The sequence below is a fragment of the Trachypithecus francoisi genome, unplaced genomic scaffold, assembly GCF_009764315.1.
Source record: "Trachypithecus francoisi isolate TF-2019V2 unplaced genomic scaffold, Tfra_2.0 Contig01566, whole genome shotgun sequence".
Lineage (NCBI taxonomy): Eukaryota > Metazoa > Chordata > Mammalia > Primates > Cercopithecidae > Trachypithecus > Trachypithecus francoisi.
In genome coordinates this window covers 646,060-658,703 of record NW_022681441.1, presented here as the reverse complement: position 1 = coordinate 658,703, position 12,644 = coordinate 646,060, and the positions used below count along the sequence as shown (strand labels likewise).

The window sequence follows — 12,644 nt, the reverse complement described above, 5'->3', positions numbered from 1 at the left end:
TACAAAAGTTTTATATTTTGATAAAGCCCATTTTCTGTTTTCCTTTTATCACTTTTACTTTTGTTTCTATAGTTAAGAATATTTTGCCTAAATCAACATCATGAAGATTTACTTCTGTATTTTCTTCTAAGAGTTTTGAAGCTTTAGCTCTTACATTTAGGTTCATGATCCATTCCGAGTTAATTTTTGTGTCCAGTGTGATGGAGTCCAAATTTATTCTTTTGCATGTGGATAGGTAGTTGTTGACCCACAAGTTCTGATATGCAGTATTTTCATTTCTATTCAGTTCTAAGTATTTTGTAATTTCTATTATAATTATTTCATTGATACACAAGCTGTCTAGATTTTTTTTTCATTTTGTTTTTTCTTTTTCAACCCATTTGTGATTTATTTTATTTTATTTTATTTTTATTTTTTGAGACAGAGTCTTGCTGTCTCCCATGCTGGAGTGCAGTAGTGCGATCTCGGCTCACTGCAAGCTCTGCCTCCCGGGTTCACGCCATTCTCCTGCCTCAGCCTCCCAAGTAGCTGAGACTACAGGCGCCCGCCACCACGCCTGGCTATTTTTTTGTATTTTTAGTGGCGGCGGGGTTTCACTGTGTTAGCCAGGATGGTCTCGATCTCCTGACCTCGTGATCCACCTGCCTCAGCCTCCCAAAGTGCTGGGATTACAGGTGTGAGCCACCGCACCCAACCCATTTGTGATTTTTGTTTTAGTTACATTTTTTGTAATTGATTTCTCACATAACTGTATTGTGCTCATAGATTGTGGTATATGTATATGGTACTAATTCTTTGAGATTTGAAGAGGACCACTCTGTGGTCTAGCAATAATGTGGGCCTGTGAGAAAGGAATATTCACCAGTTAGGTATAATGCTATATCCCTTAGAAAAAGCTTATAAATTTGATGTCTAACTCATCTGTATCCTCAGTGATTTCTTAAAATTTACCTTATGTCAGATACTGATTGAAATGTGTTAAAATCCACAATGATGATGGATTTCCCTTTTTTTCCATTAGTTTGATAAAATTTTTTATGTTTAGTTTTAACTTTTATTATGGAAAGTTTCAAGCACACACAAAAGGAGAAAAAAATAGTATAATCAATCCCTATCACTCACCTGTCTTGAACCATTATGAATATATATGGCCAACCTTATTTCATACACATTCTTTCTACCACTCCTTTTATGCTTCTCCTCCCCAGATTATTAAAAAGCAAATCCTTGATAAGACTATTATTTTTTTACACTCATTGTTCACATTTACTCTCGTATTTACCACACTATTTGCGTACCATTCCTTTTTGCATCTCAGCCTATCTGTAAATGTTTTCCTTTTGCCTGAAATGTATATATTACAGTATCCTCTAGTGAAAATCTTTTAGTGATAAATTTTCTATTTGTTGGAAAATGTTTTTATCTTGTGCACTTTCTGGAAAATTAGTGCATAACTCAAGTTAGCAGTTTATTTTTTCTGAGCACTTGAATGATAATATTCCAGTGTCTTGGCTCCCATTGTTGCTGTTGAGAATTAAATAGGAAGGATAAATTTCTGTTACTGTGTGGATGATCTCATTGACTGCTTTAAGGACTTACCTCTTTTTCTTTGGTAATCTGCAGTGTCACATGATATGACGAATAAAATTATGTCATAAATAATTGAATGATTATAATCTCCAGTTACTGGCTTTAACTTAACATTCTACTTCTGGGTGGTGATTAGTATTCTGTAAACAGTTAAGTACATAAGGGAATGCATGCTAATTAAAAAGATCCTATGGTGAATCTTTTTGGAGAACACAGTTCATAATTTGTCTGCTTTAAAACTTTCTTCTCAGGATCTTGTGTATGTACCTTGATGTAAACAGGCACAGTATACTTTATCTTTCTACAGCACTATTGGAAATAATTATGAAAAATGGAAGCACGGCTGGAAATAGCCCTCATTGCCGAAAACCATCAGGTAGTGGTGATCAAAACAAGCCTAATGGCACAAAGGACAGCACATCTGGTAGTGGTGAAGGTGGAAAAGGCTATACCAAAGACCAAGTAGATGGAGTTCTCAGGTAGGAATAAATATGGTTTACATCTCAATCATAACTGGTATTGTACTTTTTGATGTTATAACACCTGAAAAAAGTGAAATACAACATTAGAAGAATAGACATCAAAGAATTGAACTCTGGGTTTGTCTTATGCTTCATATTCTTTATAAAACTAGTCTGTAAAGTACCAACTCTATAGAATATTCTGTTTTTTAAAGTAACCTCAAGTTACAAAGCTTTTTCCAAATAATTTTTTTAAGAAAAATTATTGCAACTTTTTGACACAATATTGTTTGCGTAGCAATATTAAAAGAGGATGAAGAATTGTTTTATTTTACATAGATGAAAATGGGAGAATTTCATGAGAGGAATATTGAGTGTAATAGCAACATTTTCAATTTCCTACTTATATTAGTGAAGGATTTTTTTTCTATTTATATTATTTTTTAAGGCTATCTTTATATATATGCAGACACTATAATGTCTTTTCTTTTTGTATATTTTTAACTCTGATTATTCTGTCTCTGTTTTTAGTTTTACCTCATGATACACTTTTACTTCAAGCAGAAATGTTAGAGTTGAAAAGTTATAAACTGGGTTTTGGGTATCTGGCTTTTTTAAATTTTATAAGTAAAAGGTTTTCTGCAAATGAGATGAAACTTTTGGAAACACTAGAAAAAAGTCTGTTTTGTTTCCTGCTAAAGCTTAAGGAAGCTGTATTGATGTTGTACTGATATTATTTTGCTAGGGAAACTAAAGATTAAGAATTTTGAACAGAGATTAATTCAAGAATTCTCATGGAGAGTGAATAATAATATAGTGAACTGACTCAAGTGAAGAGTAGTTAAAATTAGTTAGGTTAAATCTCTTTCTCATTTGTCCTTTCTTGTCTCTCTTTTAATTTTATTTCTTTTTTCACCTTTTTACCCCATTCTCAACTTTTTATTTACCATAATTTGTAACTGAAGTATATTTTGAGATATAGGTTTTATTTATTAAGGAAAGTGGTTTACCATATCTTAATTTTAAAATCAAATACCCATATATTTATACTTTGCATTTGTCCCTATATATTTAAATGCGAAAGCTTGGTTTTAACATTTTATTTGAGAGTGATTACAATGACAAAAAAGGATTCTCTGACTGGGTGTGGTGGCTCACGCCTGTAATCTTAGTACTTTGGGAGGCCAAGGCGGGTAGATCACCTGAGATCAGGAGTTCAAGACCAGCCTGGCCAACATGGCAAAACCTCATTTCTACCAAAAATAGAAAAAGTAGCCGGGCATGGTGATAGGCACCTGTAATCCCAGCTACTCGGGAGGCTGAGACTGAAGAATCACTTGAACCCAAGAGGCAGAGGTTGCAGTGAGCCAAGATCACACCACTGCACTCCAGCCTGGGCGACAGAGCAAGCCACCTTCTGAAACAAACAAACAAATGAACAAAAAAGTATTCCTTAATCATGGTAAAGCCATTATAGAGTATTTGATGAGTATGAATGGTAGTGAAGCACTTTGAGTATATAAATAATGCTACTAACCACTTTTATACCTATAGTACTGTATCAGAGGTAGCTGAATAAGTGAAAGAAATGAATAAGTGAGAAACTTACTTTTGAATTTATTTCGTAAAAAACTTTTGTTAGTAAGCAGTGTGCTTGAAACATGTTCCTGGAAAACACATTCTAAAACAAATTGTATTTCCTTATAGGATTTACTTTATGTTGAGAGAACATATTCTCAAGAGTTCAAAGAAAGTTAAATGTATTATATATGATTTGTTTTTTTTTTAAGAATATAGAATCACCTATATATTTGAAAGTTTACCAAAAAACTATGGTTGAAAGTTTTGGAAAAGAAGAATCTCCTAAATCTGGTGTTTTTAAAAAGTCTGTTTCTTCATTTCCTCTACCCTAGCCTTGAAAGAAAAAGAAGAGTAGTCCAAGGTGTGGTAGAAATAAGGAAGGAAGAGCATTGATGCCTCTTTGTTCTGGTATTGATTATATATATATGTGGGATGGGGTTGGTTTTGTATGTATGTGGGTGGTTGTGTGTGTGGTTCTCCAAAGCCCAGAGGAACTGGCTCTAGGCAAAGAAACACCTTGAGAATGGAAGAATGAAAGATGATGGTGAGTGTAGATACACTCTGTGTGTGGCCAGAGTTGGACAGGTGGAGACATAAAAGGTGGAGGAAAATTTTTCTGTTTTCTCTGTCAAATTGGAGATGAAGTCTCCTGAGAGTAAGAAGAAAAGAGATGAGGTTGAAAGCTTAAGAGAGTGGTAAAAGTATGGAATATTTGCAGAGGATAAAAGCAAAGGGAATGGAGTATGACTGATTTAGCTTTGAGGCCCAGCCACATTTGAGACCATGAATTCTTTAGGAGTGGAAGAAATAGCTTAGTAGTATACCTGTATTAGAGATTGGTCCTCTGGTCAGTAATCTTACTATACCTTTTTAATTAAATATAATTTTTTTTCTTTTGGGGACTAAATATGATTGGAACAGTCTCTAAGAGAATCCCTACGTTTTCAAAATACTTCAGTCTGTACTTTATATGAGTTTCTTAGCTGAATATACCTTTTCGCTTATATTAGCCTTCATAAGTGTTGCTTTAGTGAGGGTACAGATCACCAGCAAACACTTACATGATGTATGTTTTTGTTTTTTCTTTTACCTATACACAGGGGATTTTTCTGAAGAAAACCATGTTATCTTGTTGGTTAGCATCATTATGCAAACAAGTTGCTCAGTGACAATTTGGCTCAATGGGGAGAAGTCTTACAATAATACTGCATCCATTGCATAAGTAAGAGCTAGCTTACAGTAAGACTGAAGAAAAAGTGTGTAACTTTGTAAACTAATATTCTGTTAAACTTGGCGATTTTTTTTTTAATGGAAGTATATTGAAAAATAATGGAGACAAAGTTGTCATGGATCTTACTTGAAATTTTTAATATACCATTGAAAAACTTTAATATATCATTTAAAAACTTTACAAGATCAGTGTGAAATTATTAATGGGAGTATCATTGTATTTATCAATTAGAAACACTGTACAGCTGTTAAGTCAATTTAATTATGGGATTTGAATTTAAGATTTGATTTAAGCTTCAGTTCTTTGAGAAGAAAAGAAATCATTTTGCTAAACTTATAAAATAAGTAATTCCTTGTCTCAGGAATAAATAAATGTTTCCTTAAACACTAGTTAAGTTTGGAGTATATTTAAATAATTAGCTATATAGCACACATGAAAAAAAGAGAATTGAAAAATGACCTTCCTCTCCCACCAACTATGTTTCCATGTACATAAGAGAAGACATAAAGTCCGGACCAGGCAGAGTTTTCCCATTGTTGAGCTCCACACAGATCCTTTTGGCCTTTTTGTACATTATTTCCTTCCAAGATAGGTAATGGGTTACTCTTTTTAAATTTATTTTAATTCTTCAGTGAGGCAGGAGAAGGTTTTACTCTTTTAGAAAGCAGCAGATTGTAAAAAGTGTAACAAACAGATGTAGCTGATGAAAAGGAGCATGATGAACAACAATATGAATGAAAATAGATACCTGAATGCTAATTTCTCATTCAGGTGTGAAAAATTAGGTGAATGGGTATATTTGGAGCCTTACTTCAAATACATAGCCTTCAGGCTGTCCATTGGTGATGATGACTTTATAACTGCTGGCTTCTCAATAATTTCTCCTCTAATATATAATGAAAAATATAGTGCAGAGAAGATATGGTAGAGCTGGATACAGCTGAAAGTTAATGAAATAACTGTTTTTCCTGTCTAGCCGTTTTTTTTTTTTTTTTCTCATCTGTGGCAATTCTTAACTTTATGACCCTATCTAGAGCACTGCAGTTTTTCACCTACTTTGTCAACACTATCCAGCAACCTTCTGTGCTGCCTTTTTAAGTTGACCAGGCTTTTGTGCTCAATAATTATAAACAAGACAATTTAGAGACTTAATCTGGAACATAATTCAACATCCTACACACTCAAACCAAGTAGTAATGGCTTTAGGATTGTTCAGTGTTTAATTTACCTTTTATTTTTTGCATTCAGGTAGTGTCTGCCATATTCATAGCTGTATACCTTGTCTCACAGTCTATTTCACTTCTGTTAACTGCTTCTCTTCTATTCCAAATGATTTTTATTACCAACTACATTTTCATGACAGCATTCATCACATTTGATCTGAATGTGACTTTTTAGATCCCCATCATTTCTGCTCTCAAATTGAAAGTCATCTGTCCATCCATCCAACATATATGGTGAACAAAATATAATCCCTGCCTTCAAAGAATCTGTAATCTAGAAGAGTTGTCAGACAAGTAAAGAGGCAAATGTAGTACACTGTGGTAATTGTTGGGATAAGGCTAAGTTCAGAGGATGTGGGGAGGATATAAGAGGGGCAGCAAATGTAGTCCTGAGAAATTTGAATTCTTAGGAAAAGGAAGAGCTAAGCCAGAGTCCAGAGAAGTTGTAGAAACTAGCTAACCAAGAGGAGAAGCAGAGAAGGTGTGCTTAGCACCAAAAACAGCTGCAAAGATCTAGGAGGTAAGAGAGTCGGCTTCAATACTGATTGTAAGAAAGAAACAGGAAGATGATAGGTCACTTTGAAATCTGATGGGTATCCTTTTTTTCTGTATTCCAGTTCTAAGACAGCAGGATTTCCAAGTCGGATGAACAGATTTGAATTCTTACTTGTGAGGCCTTCCTTTATTACTTATTTGAAATAGGAGGCCTGCCCTTCCTTTCTGTTTCTATTAGCTACTTTATTTTTCTCCAGATATTTATCACCATATGATGTACATTATATTTTACTTATATATTTGTTTATTGCTTGTCCTTCTCCCAATTGTAAATTTGTGATTGTTTTATTCACCACTGTAGCATCTGAAATTGTGCCTAACAGAAAGTAAATATTTGTTGTTAGTAAATATTTGTTGAAGAAATAAGTCCTCATTCTCATCTGTTACTTGGTTATGTGAATTTAGGCAATTAACCACTCAAAGACTGGTTTCCTCATTGGTTAAATAGCAATAATGTCTACTAAATGAGGAGCAAATGAGATAATTTGTGTAAAATAATCAGTATAATAAAATTCTATAGTTCTTTATGTGAAATCTTTGTGACCAAATGCAATTTGGAATTCAGAATTCTTCATATTTTAGAGAGGTATTAATATAGTCGGCTCTCCACATCTATGGGTTCTGCATCTGTGGATTCAACCAACTGTGAATTGAAAGTATTTGGTGAAAAATAACAATACAACAATGAAAAATAATACAAATTAAACAACCAATAAAGTGTAACAGCTGTTTACATAGCATTTACATTGTCTTAGGTATTATTTATAACCTAGAGATGATTTAAAGTACATGGGAAGATGCATAAAGGTTATATGTAAGTACTACACTATTTTATATCAGGAATTTGAGCATCCATAGATTTTGGTATTCAAAGAGGGAGGATCCTGGAACTAATCCCCTGTGGATACCAAGGAATGACAGTGTATTATATATTATACATCTTAGAGTCTAGGGCAGCAGTCCATAACAAATAGTAACATGTCTCAGCAAAACATACAGGTATTCACACTTAATTGGGATAAATGAAGATTCTATAGTAGCTTCACATCTTTTCAGGTCAGATTTTTGCCTAGAGGCAAAATCTAAGTCCAGTTCACTTTTTTATGCAGTAAAATTAGTTATAGAATGACTTTGATTTTTCAGAGCTTTATGGATATTAGAACATTGATATGGGATGGTGGACCTGTACCTAACACACAGTAGGTGTTTTATAAATGCCTCCCATTTCCTTTATTTCTATCACATAGTTTCTAAACATTTCTAGGAGAATGAGTCTCTACACAGGTAGGGATCATTCTCTTTTTTTGTTTACAGATACATGTCAAATACCTAGAACACTGGGCACAGTGGGTATTCAATAAATATTATTGACTAAATAAAGGAAATGTCATGTTTTTGAAATAAAGTTGACATATGTTAATGTTTTTTAAGTCTCTAAAGTAGAAAAATCCAATTTTAATTTCTGTAAATTTGTATAATTTTATATTACTTGCCCTTTTAACCCCCAATTTCATATAACAAATGATAGATGCCTTCATTATATAAAGAAAGCTAAGGCTCATTTACTTTGAAAATATTTACTGAGACCCTGTTGTGTGCCCAGCACTGTGATATCTAATAGGTTTAATAGTAAAAAAAAAAAAAAAAAAAAATCAATCTTGTCTCTTTTCTTTGAAAACTTTGAATCAGTCTTTGCGGTTCTTTTGCTGCCAGTGTCCACTTATACCCCAGATCATTTTGCCGGTCACTTACCTCTGTCTACCTCTGTTATCAAGCCACCCACACATGGAACACATCTAAAGTTGCAAAGTACTCTCCAAAAATTTTGAAAATGTACTGTGGCTTTTGTGAAAGTAAATTACTAGATTGTGGAAGCAGGTTGGCATCCACTTGTACTTAATGTTCTCTGTTCCATTCAGAGTATTTCTTTTCTAATCCTAATGTACTTTAAATACTCCAGGCTTAAATCTGTTAAATATTTAATGTACAAACTGTATGTATATAATCTTTAGAAATGCGCTTATCACAATGAAAATCAGGGATAACATTTTTTGAGTACCATGTTATATTTTATCATGAGATGTTATCTTTTTCAGAGAGTGACACAGATAAATTATCTTTGGCATAACAAGGCTGGCTGGGTGCAGTGGTTAATGCCTGTAATCCCAGCACTTTGGAAGCCTGAGATGGAAGGATCATTTGAGGCCAGAAGTTCGAGACTAGCCTCAGCCCCAACATAGCAAGACCCCATCTATACCAAAAATAAATAAATAAATAGGCTGACTTAATTTGACATTTAAACCATAGAATACTGCAGTTGTTTTGCATGTACTAAACTATTGCTTTGATAGTTGGTTAGATCTACATTATGCAAGAACAAAATTTTTGGAATGTAATGCATGTTCATTCTTAGCTGTGACATGCTTTTGAAGAGTTTTGGAATTACTTTATCCACTTACAAGTACTAAAAAATTGTTTGTATTGTCTCATTTTAGTTACAATATATGCTCTGACTTTCATCCACGATTATTATGGGCTTTGCTTTACTTCTGTAGTTGTAATCCCTTACACTAAGGACATTTTCATGGTTTACTCTTCTTAGACTGGGGAAGAGGTTGGAGGAATATGGTCTATGGTTGAAAAAGAGAATGAAGCAAACTAATCCTTAAAGGGATAAGCCATCATTAGATTTTGAGAAAGAGTCCACAGATAGTTCTTTATACTATCCTAATAAATTTAAAAATTAGAGATATTACATGACCGTCTTCCTTGAAATTTACATTATAACACACTCTCTTGTTCACAGCATAAACAAATGTAAAAATTACTATGAAGTACTTGGAGTTACGAAAGATGCTGGTGATGAAGATTTGAAAAAAGCTTATAGAAAGCTTGCTTTGAAGTTTCATCCAGACAAAAACCATGCACCTGGAGCAACAGATGCTTTTAAAAGTAAAGTAAACCTTTAAAGCAATTTTACTAAGCTCTCTTTAAAATTCACTTTATAGTGTTTCAGAATATTAAATTCTGCTTTTGGACTGGTGCATTTAGAGACCAGCACAAGCAAGGGTCTCGAAAATCCTTTAAAACTTCAGTATTAACTGGTCATACCTGAAGTCAAACGAATGCAGTTTGCCTTCACAAAAGCAACATTCCAGTTCTGATACAGTCTTAAGTAACTTTTCTAGGCACGTATGCATGCTTTCTTGTTTACCAGGAACAAGTAGGGTGATGATTATGCATGAGCTTCTAGCATATTGCCGTCTGGTTCTAAATGAACTAAAAGCAAAATATAGTTTTTGTGAGTTTTTAAGGTACAATAGACTGGAACTTGGATATTTAAGAAAAATCTCCCCAGAGTTCTTTTATTTCTATTAAATTTTGCCCAGTTTTTTCATTTTATATATGTAGTTTTAGCTAATGTCATTTTTTCTTTTTAAAAATATCATTCCTCTTGCCTACTATTTATTTTTTGTTTTCTATCCCAATATTCTTTACATTTTTTGCCAGTTTAATAAATGTCAGAGAAGTGATTTTGTCATTTTGTATTTTGTTAAATACAATTTATTTGTAATAATTAATTTCTAATTCATAGTTAAATGCCTAAATTTGTGATTGTTCATTCTTGTGAATTTGGCATCCATAAAGCCAGTGTATAATGTTTACAGTACAATAGTGGGGTCTTAGAATCACTGGAAGTAGATACTCATTTTAAACATCTTCCAAAAAGATAGAAGAATCAATTGGTCCTTCATGAAAATACTGATAAGATTGTTTCCAAAACAGTTTTGTTTCTTGAAGGAAGTTGCCAACGAAAATACATTTGGGAATTAATAATATATTCCAATAAAAGCCATTGCCAAAGTGGTGCTGGTAACAGTAAAATACCACTGTGACAGGGAGAGACGTCTCAGTTTGTTTCCTTAAAGTAAAAGTGGTGTGTTGAAAGTACAGGAAAAGCTTTACTTGAAAACACTAACTTGTAAATTACATTTCCATTAGTTCATTACCTGAAGAATGTGTCCAGAAAATAGTGCCATTATTTTCTTTCCTCCAAATACACGCCTTTATTAAACAAAAGTAAAGCTTTCATTTTAAAAAATAACACAGATAATAGCACTTAGGTTAATTTATAATTCAATAGTACAGAAAGTTGGGAAATTTCTGATGGAATTGTCAAGTAGAATAAATATTTGTTTAATTTGTTTTATAGCTTGAGCCTAATGTATGCAGTCACAGAGTTACCAGAAAATGTAACTGAAATCTTTAAATAGCTAATTTATTATATATTCCCCCAAAAGCTAAAAGTGAGTTTAGATTTATGAGTTCCACAAATTTAATTTAAAATTTTTTGAGTTTTAAAAACGTTTAAAATATTTTGGCAGTGGATTATTCATATGTTTGTGATCTGCTAAGTGATTTCAGTGTTAATTCTTCATTAATGCTAAGAACATTAAACTATTTCTTCAACTTCTGTATTGAAGTCATGTTAGCATCTTGGAATAACACTAAATGTATGTAGCATATTTCTACAGCCTCTGTAGTGTTTTGAATAGGTTAGCAGCATAGATGTCACCTAAGGAAGCCAGCTGGACACTCAGTGGGGTTTTACAAAGCTGGTTATACTTTCGTGTGGTACATTTCAGAGTTTAGTGCTCTGCTTTGCAAAACTAGAAACTTAATACCAACATGCCGGGAGATGATTTATATCTAGAGGAGAGGATCACATTGTTCAATACACAAAGAGATTACCTGTAAATCAGAATGCCAGTTTATTAGTCCCAAAGAGGATCAGAATAGGAAATTGGCTGATGAGCCCATTTTTCACTGAGTGGAAACTACATAGAAAACTCAAGTTGTAATCCACATATGCTTGGCTAGTAACAGTAGTTAATTAGAAAATATTACAGATAGCATCATCACACAAAAATGGCAGGTTTTATTCATTTAGCATACAGGATCTTCTCATTGTCTTCGGTATCATCTTATTTTATTTTTAACCAACCAGTCTGTTTTTGGAATACTAAGCCATTTATCTCTGAGCAAAGACAATACTGTTGTCTTTTTTATAAAAGCTAAAGTATGGATTGATTGCTCTGTAATTACTAAAACACTTTTTTCAGAAAATGGAAACTTCTTGCTTTTATTTCCTTCAAGAATAGAAAATGAAGAGGTAATTAATAATTAAATGAAGAGATGTTTCATTTGTGTGTTTTGTAAAGCTTTAAAAATAAAAAAGATGGTTCTCAAGGAGAAGGGACGAAATGAACTCATACGTTCATGTAGCTATTTTGTCTTTCCAGTTAGGATTATAAGTTTCCCAAGTGGGGAGTATTTTATTTACATGTAAAATGACTTGCAAAATACATGTAAACATATTTTTTAAAACATTTTAATGAAATGAATCCCTTTCCTTTTTTCTGATGTAGATGTCTTCAAAACATACCCATTCTACATTATCTTCAAAGATTCCCCAGCATTTCAGAGACTATTTGAATAATACCTGTGTCTATTGACATACACATGAATGTTGTAATAGGGCGTAGATTAGTTGTTTATGTGTTTGATTGACAAGTAATAGTGGAATGGGAGTTGTTGCTTGTATTAGTTCTGGTAGTTCAATATGAACATCTAGAGTATATCTCTAAGAACAAAGAGTTTAATTCTGCCATTTGGGTTAGTTCTTGTAGAGAAGTACAATGAGAGAATCTGAGATATCTTCTTCCCCAAAGAATTTATAATTCATAAAGGGGAGATAAACCTTACACAGAACTTTTGTGATATAGTAATGCCTCACATTTAAGAAACATCTTACAGTTTTTCATTCCCATTTTTAAATTTAATGCTTATTTAAAAATCTCATGAAATAGTTAAGAGACCAGTGTCATCCTCATTTCAAAAATAAGAAAATTGAGACTCAGATTTACCCAGGATCTCACAGAAGACCAACTATATTTAAATACCAAAACAGACTACAGATGTCCAAAGAAAGGTTAGAAAGAT

The 12,644-nt window shown here is 33.0% G+C and overlaps 1 protein-coding gene and 1 long non-coding RNA gene across 6 annotated transcripts in view; one reads left to right on the top strand and one right to left on the bottom strand.

The window, feature by feature from the left end:
• The window catches only part of DNAJB14 (DnaJ heat shock protein family (Hsp40) member B14), a 51,426-nt gene that overhangs the window by 14,989 nt on the left and 23,793 nt on the right, over positions 1-12,644 (top strand). For 3 of the 4 annotated variants that reach the window (XM_033178275.1, XM_033178253.1, XM_033178264.1), the window contains exons 2-3: positions 1,898-2,069; positions 9,448-9,593. In XM_033178275.1, the coding sequence (XP_033034166.1) occupies positions 1,898-2,069; positions 9,448-9,593 (318 nt within the window). The remainder of the gene's footprint in view (positions 1-1,897; positions 2,070-9,447; positions 9,594-12,644) is intronic. The other variant, XM_033178285.1, reaches the window with a different exon arrangement.
• Positions 5,843-12,644, bottom strand: part of LOC117064140 — a 26,763-nt gene continuing 19,961 nt past the window's right edge. Inside the window, exons 2-3 of one of the 2 annotated variants that reach the window (XR_004429281.1) lie at positions 11,327-11,393; positions 5,843-6,957 (exon numbers count right to left, since the gene is read on the bottom strand). This is a non-coding gene — a long non-coding RNA (uncharacterized LOC117064140). Of the gene's footprint in view, positions 6,958-9,585; positions 9,921-11,326; positions 11,394-12,644 lie in introns of those variants that run through there. The other variant, XR_004429280.1, reaches the window with a different exon arrangement.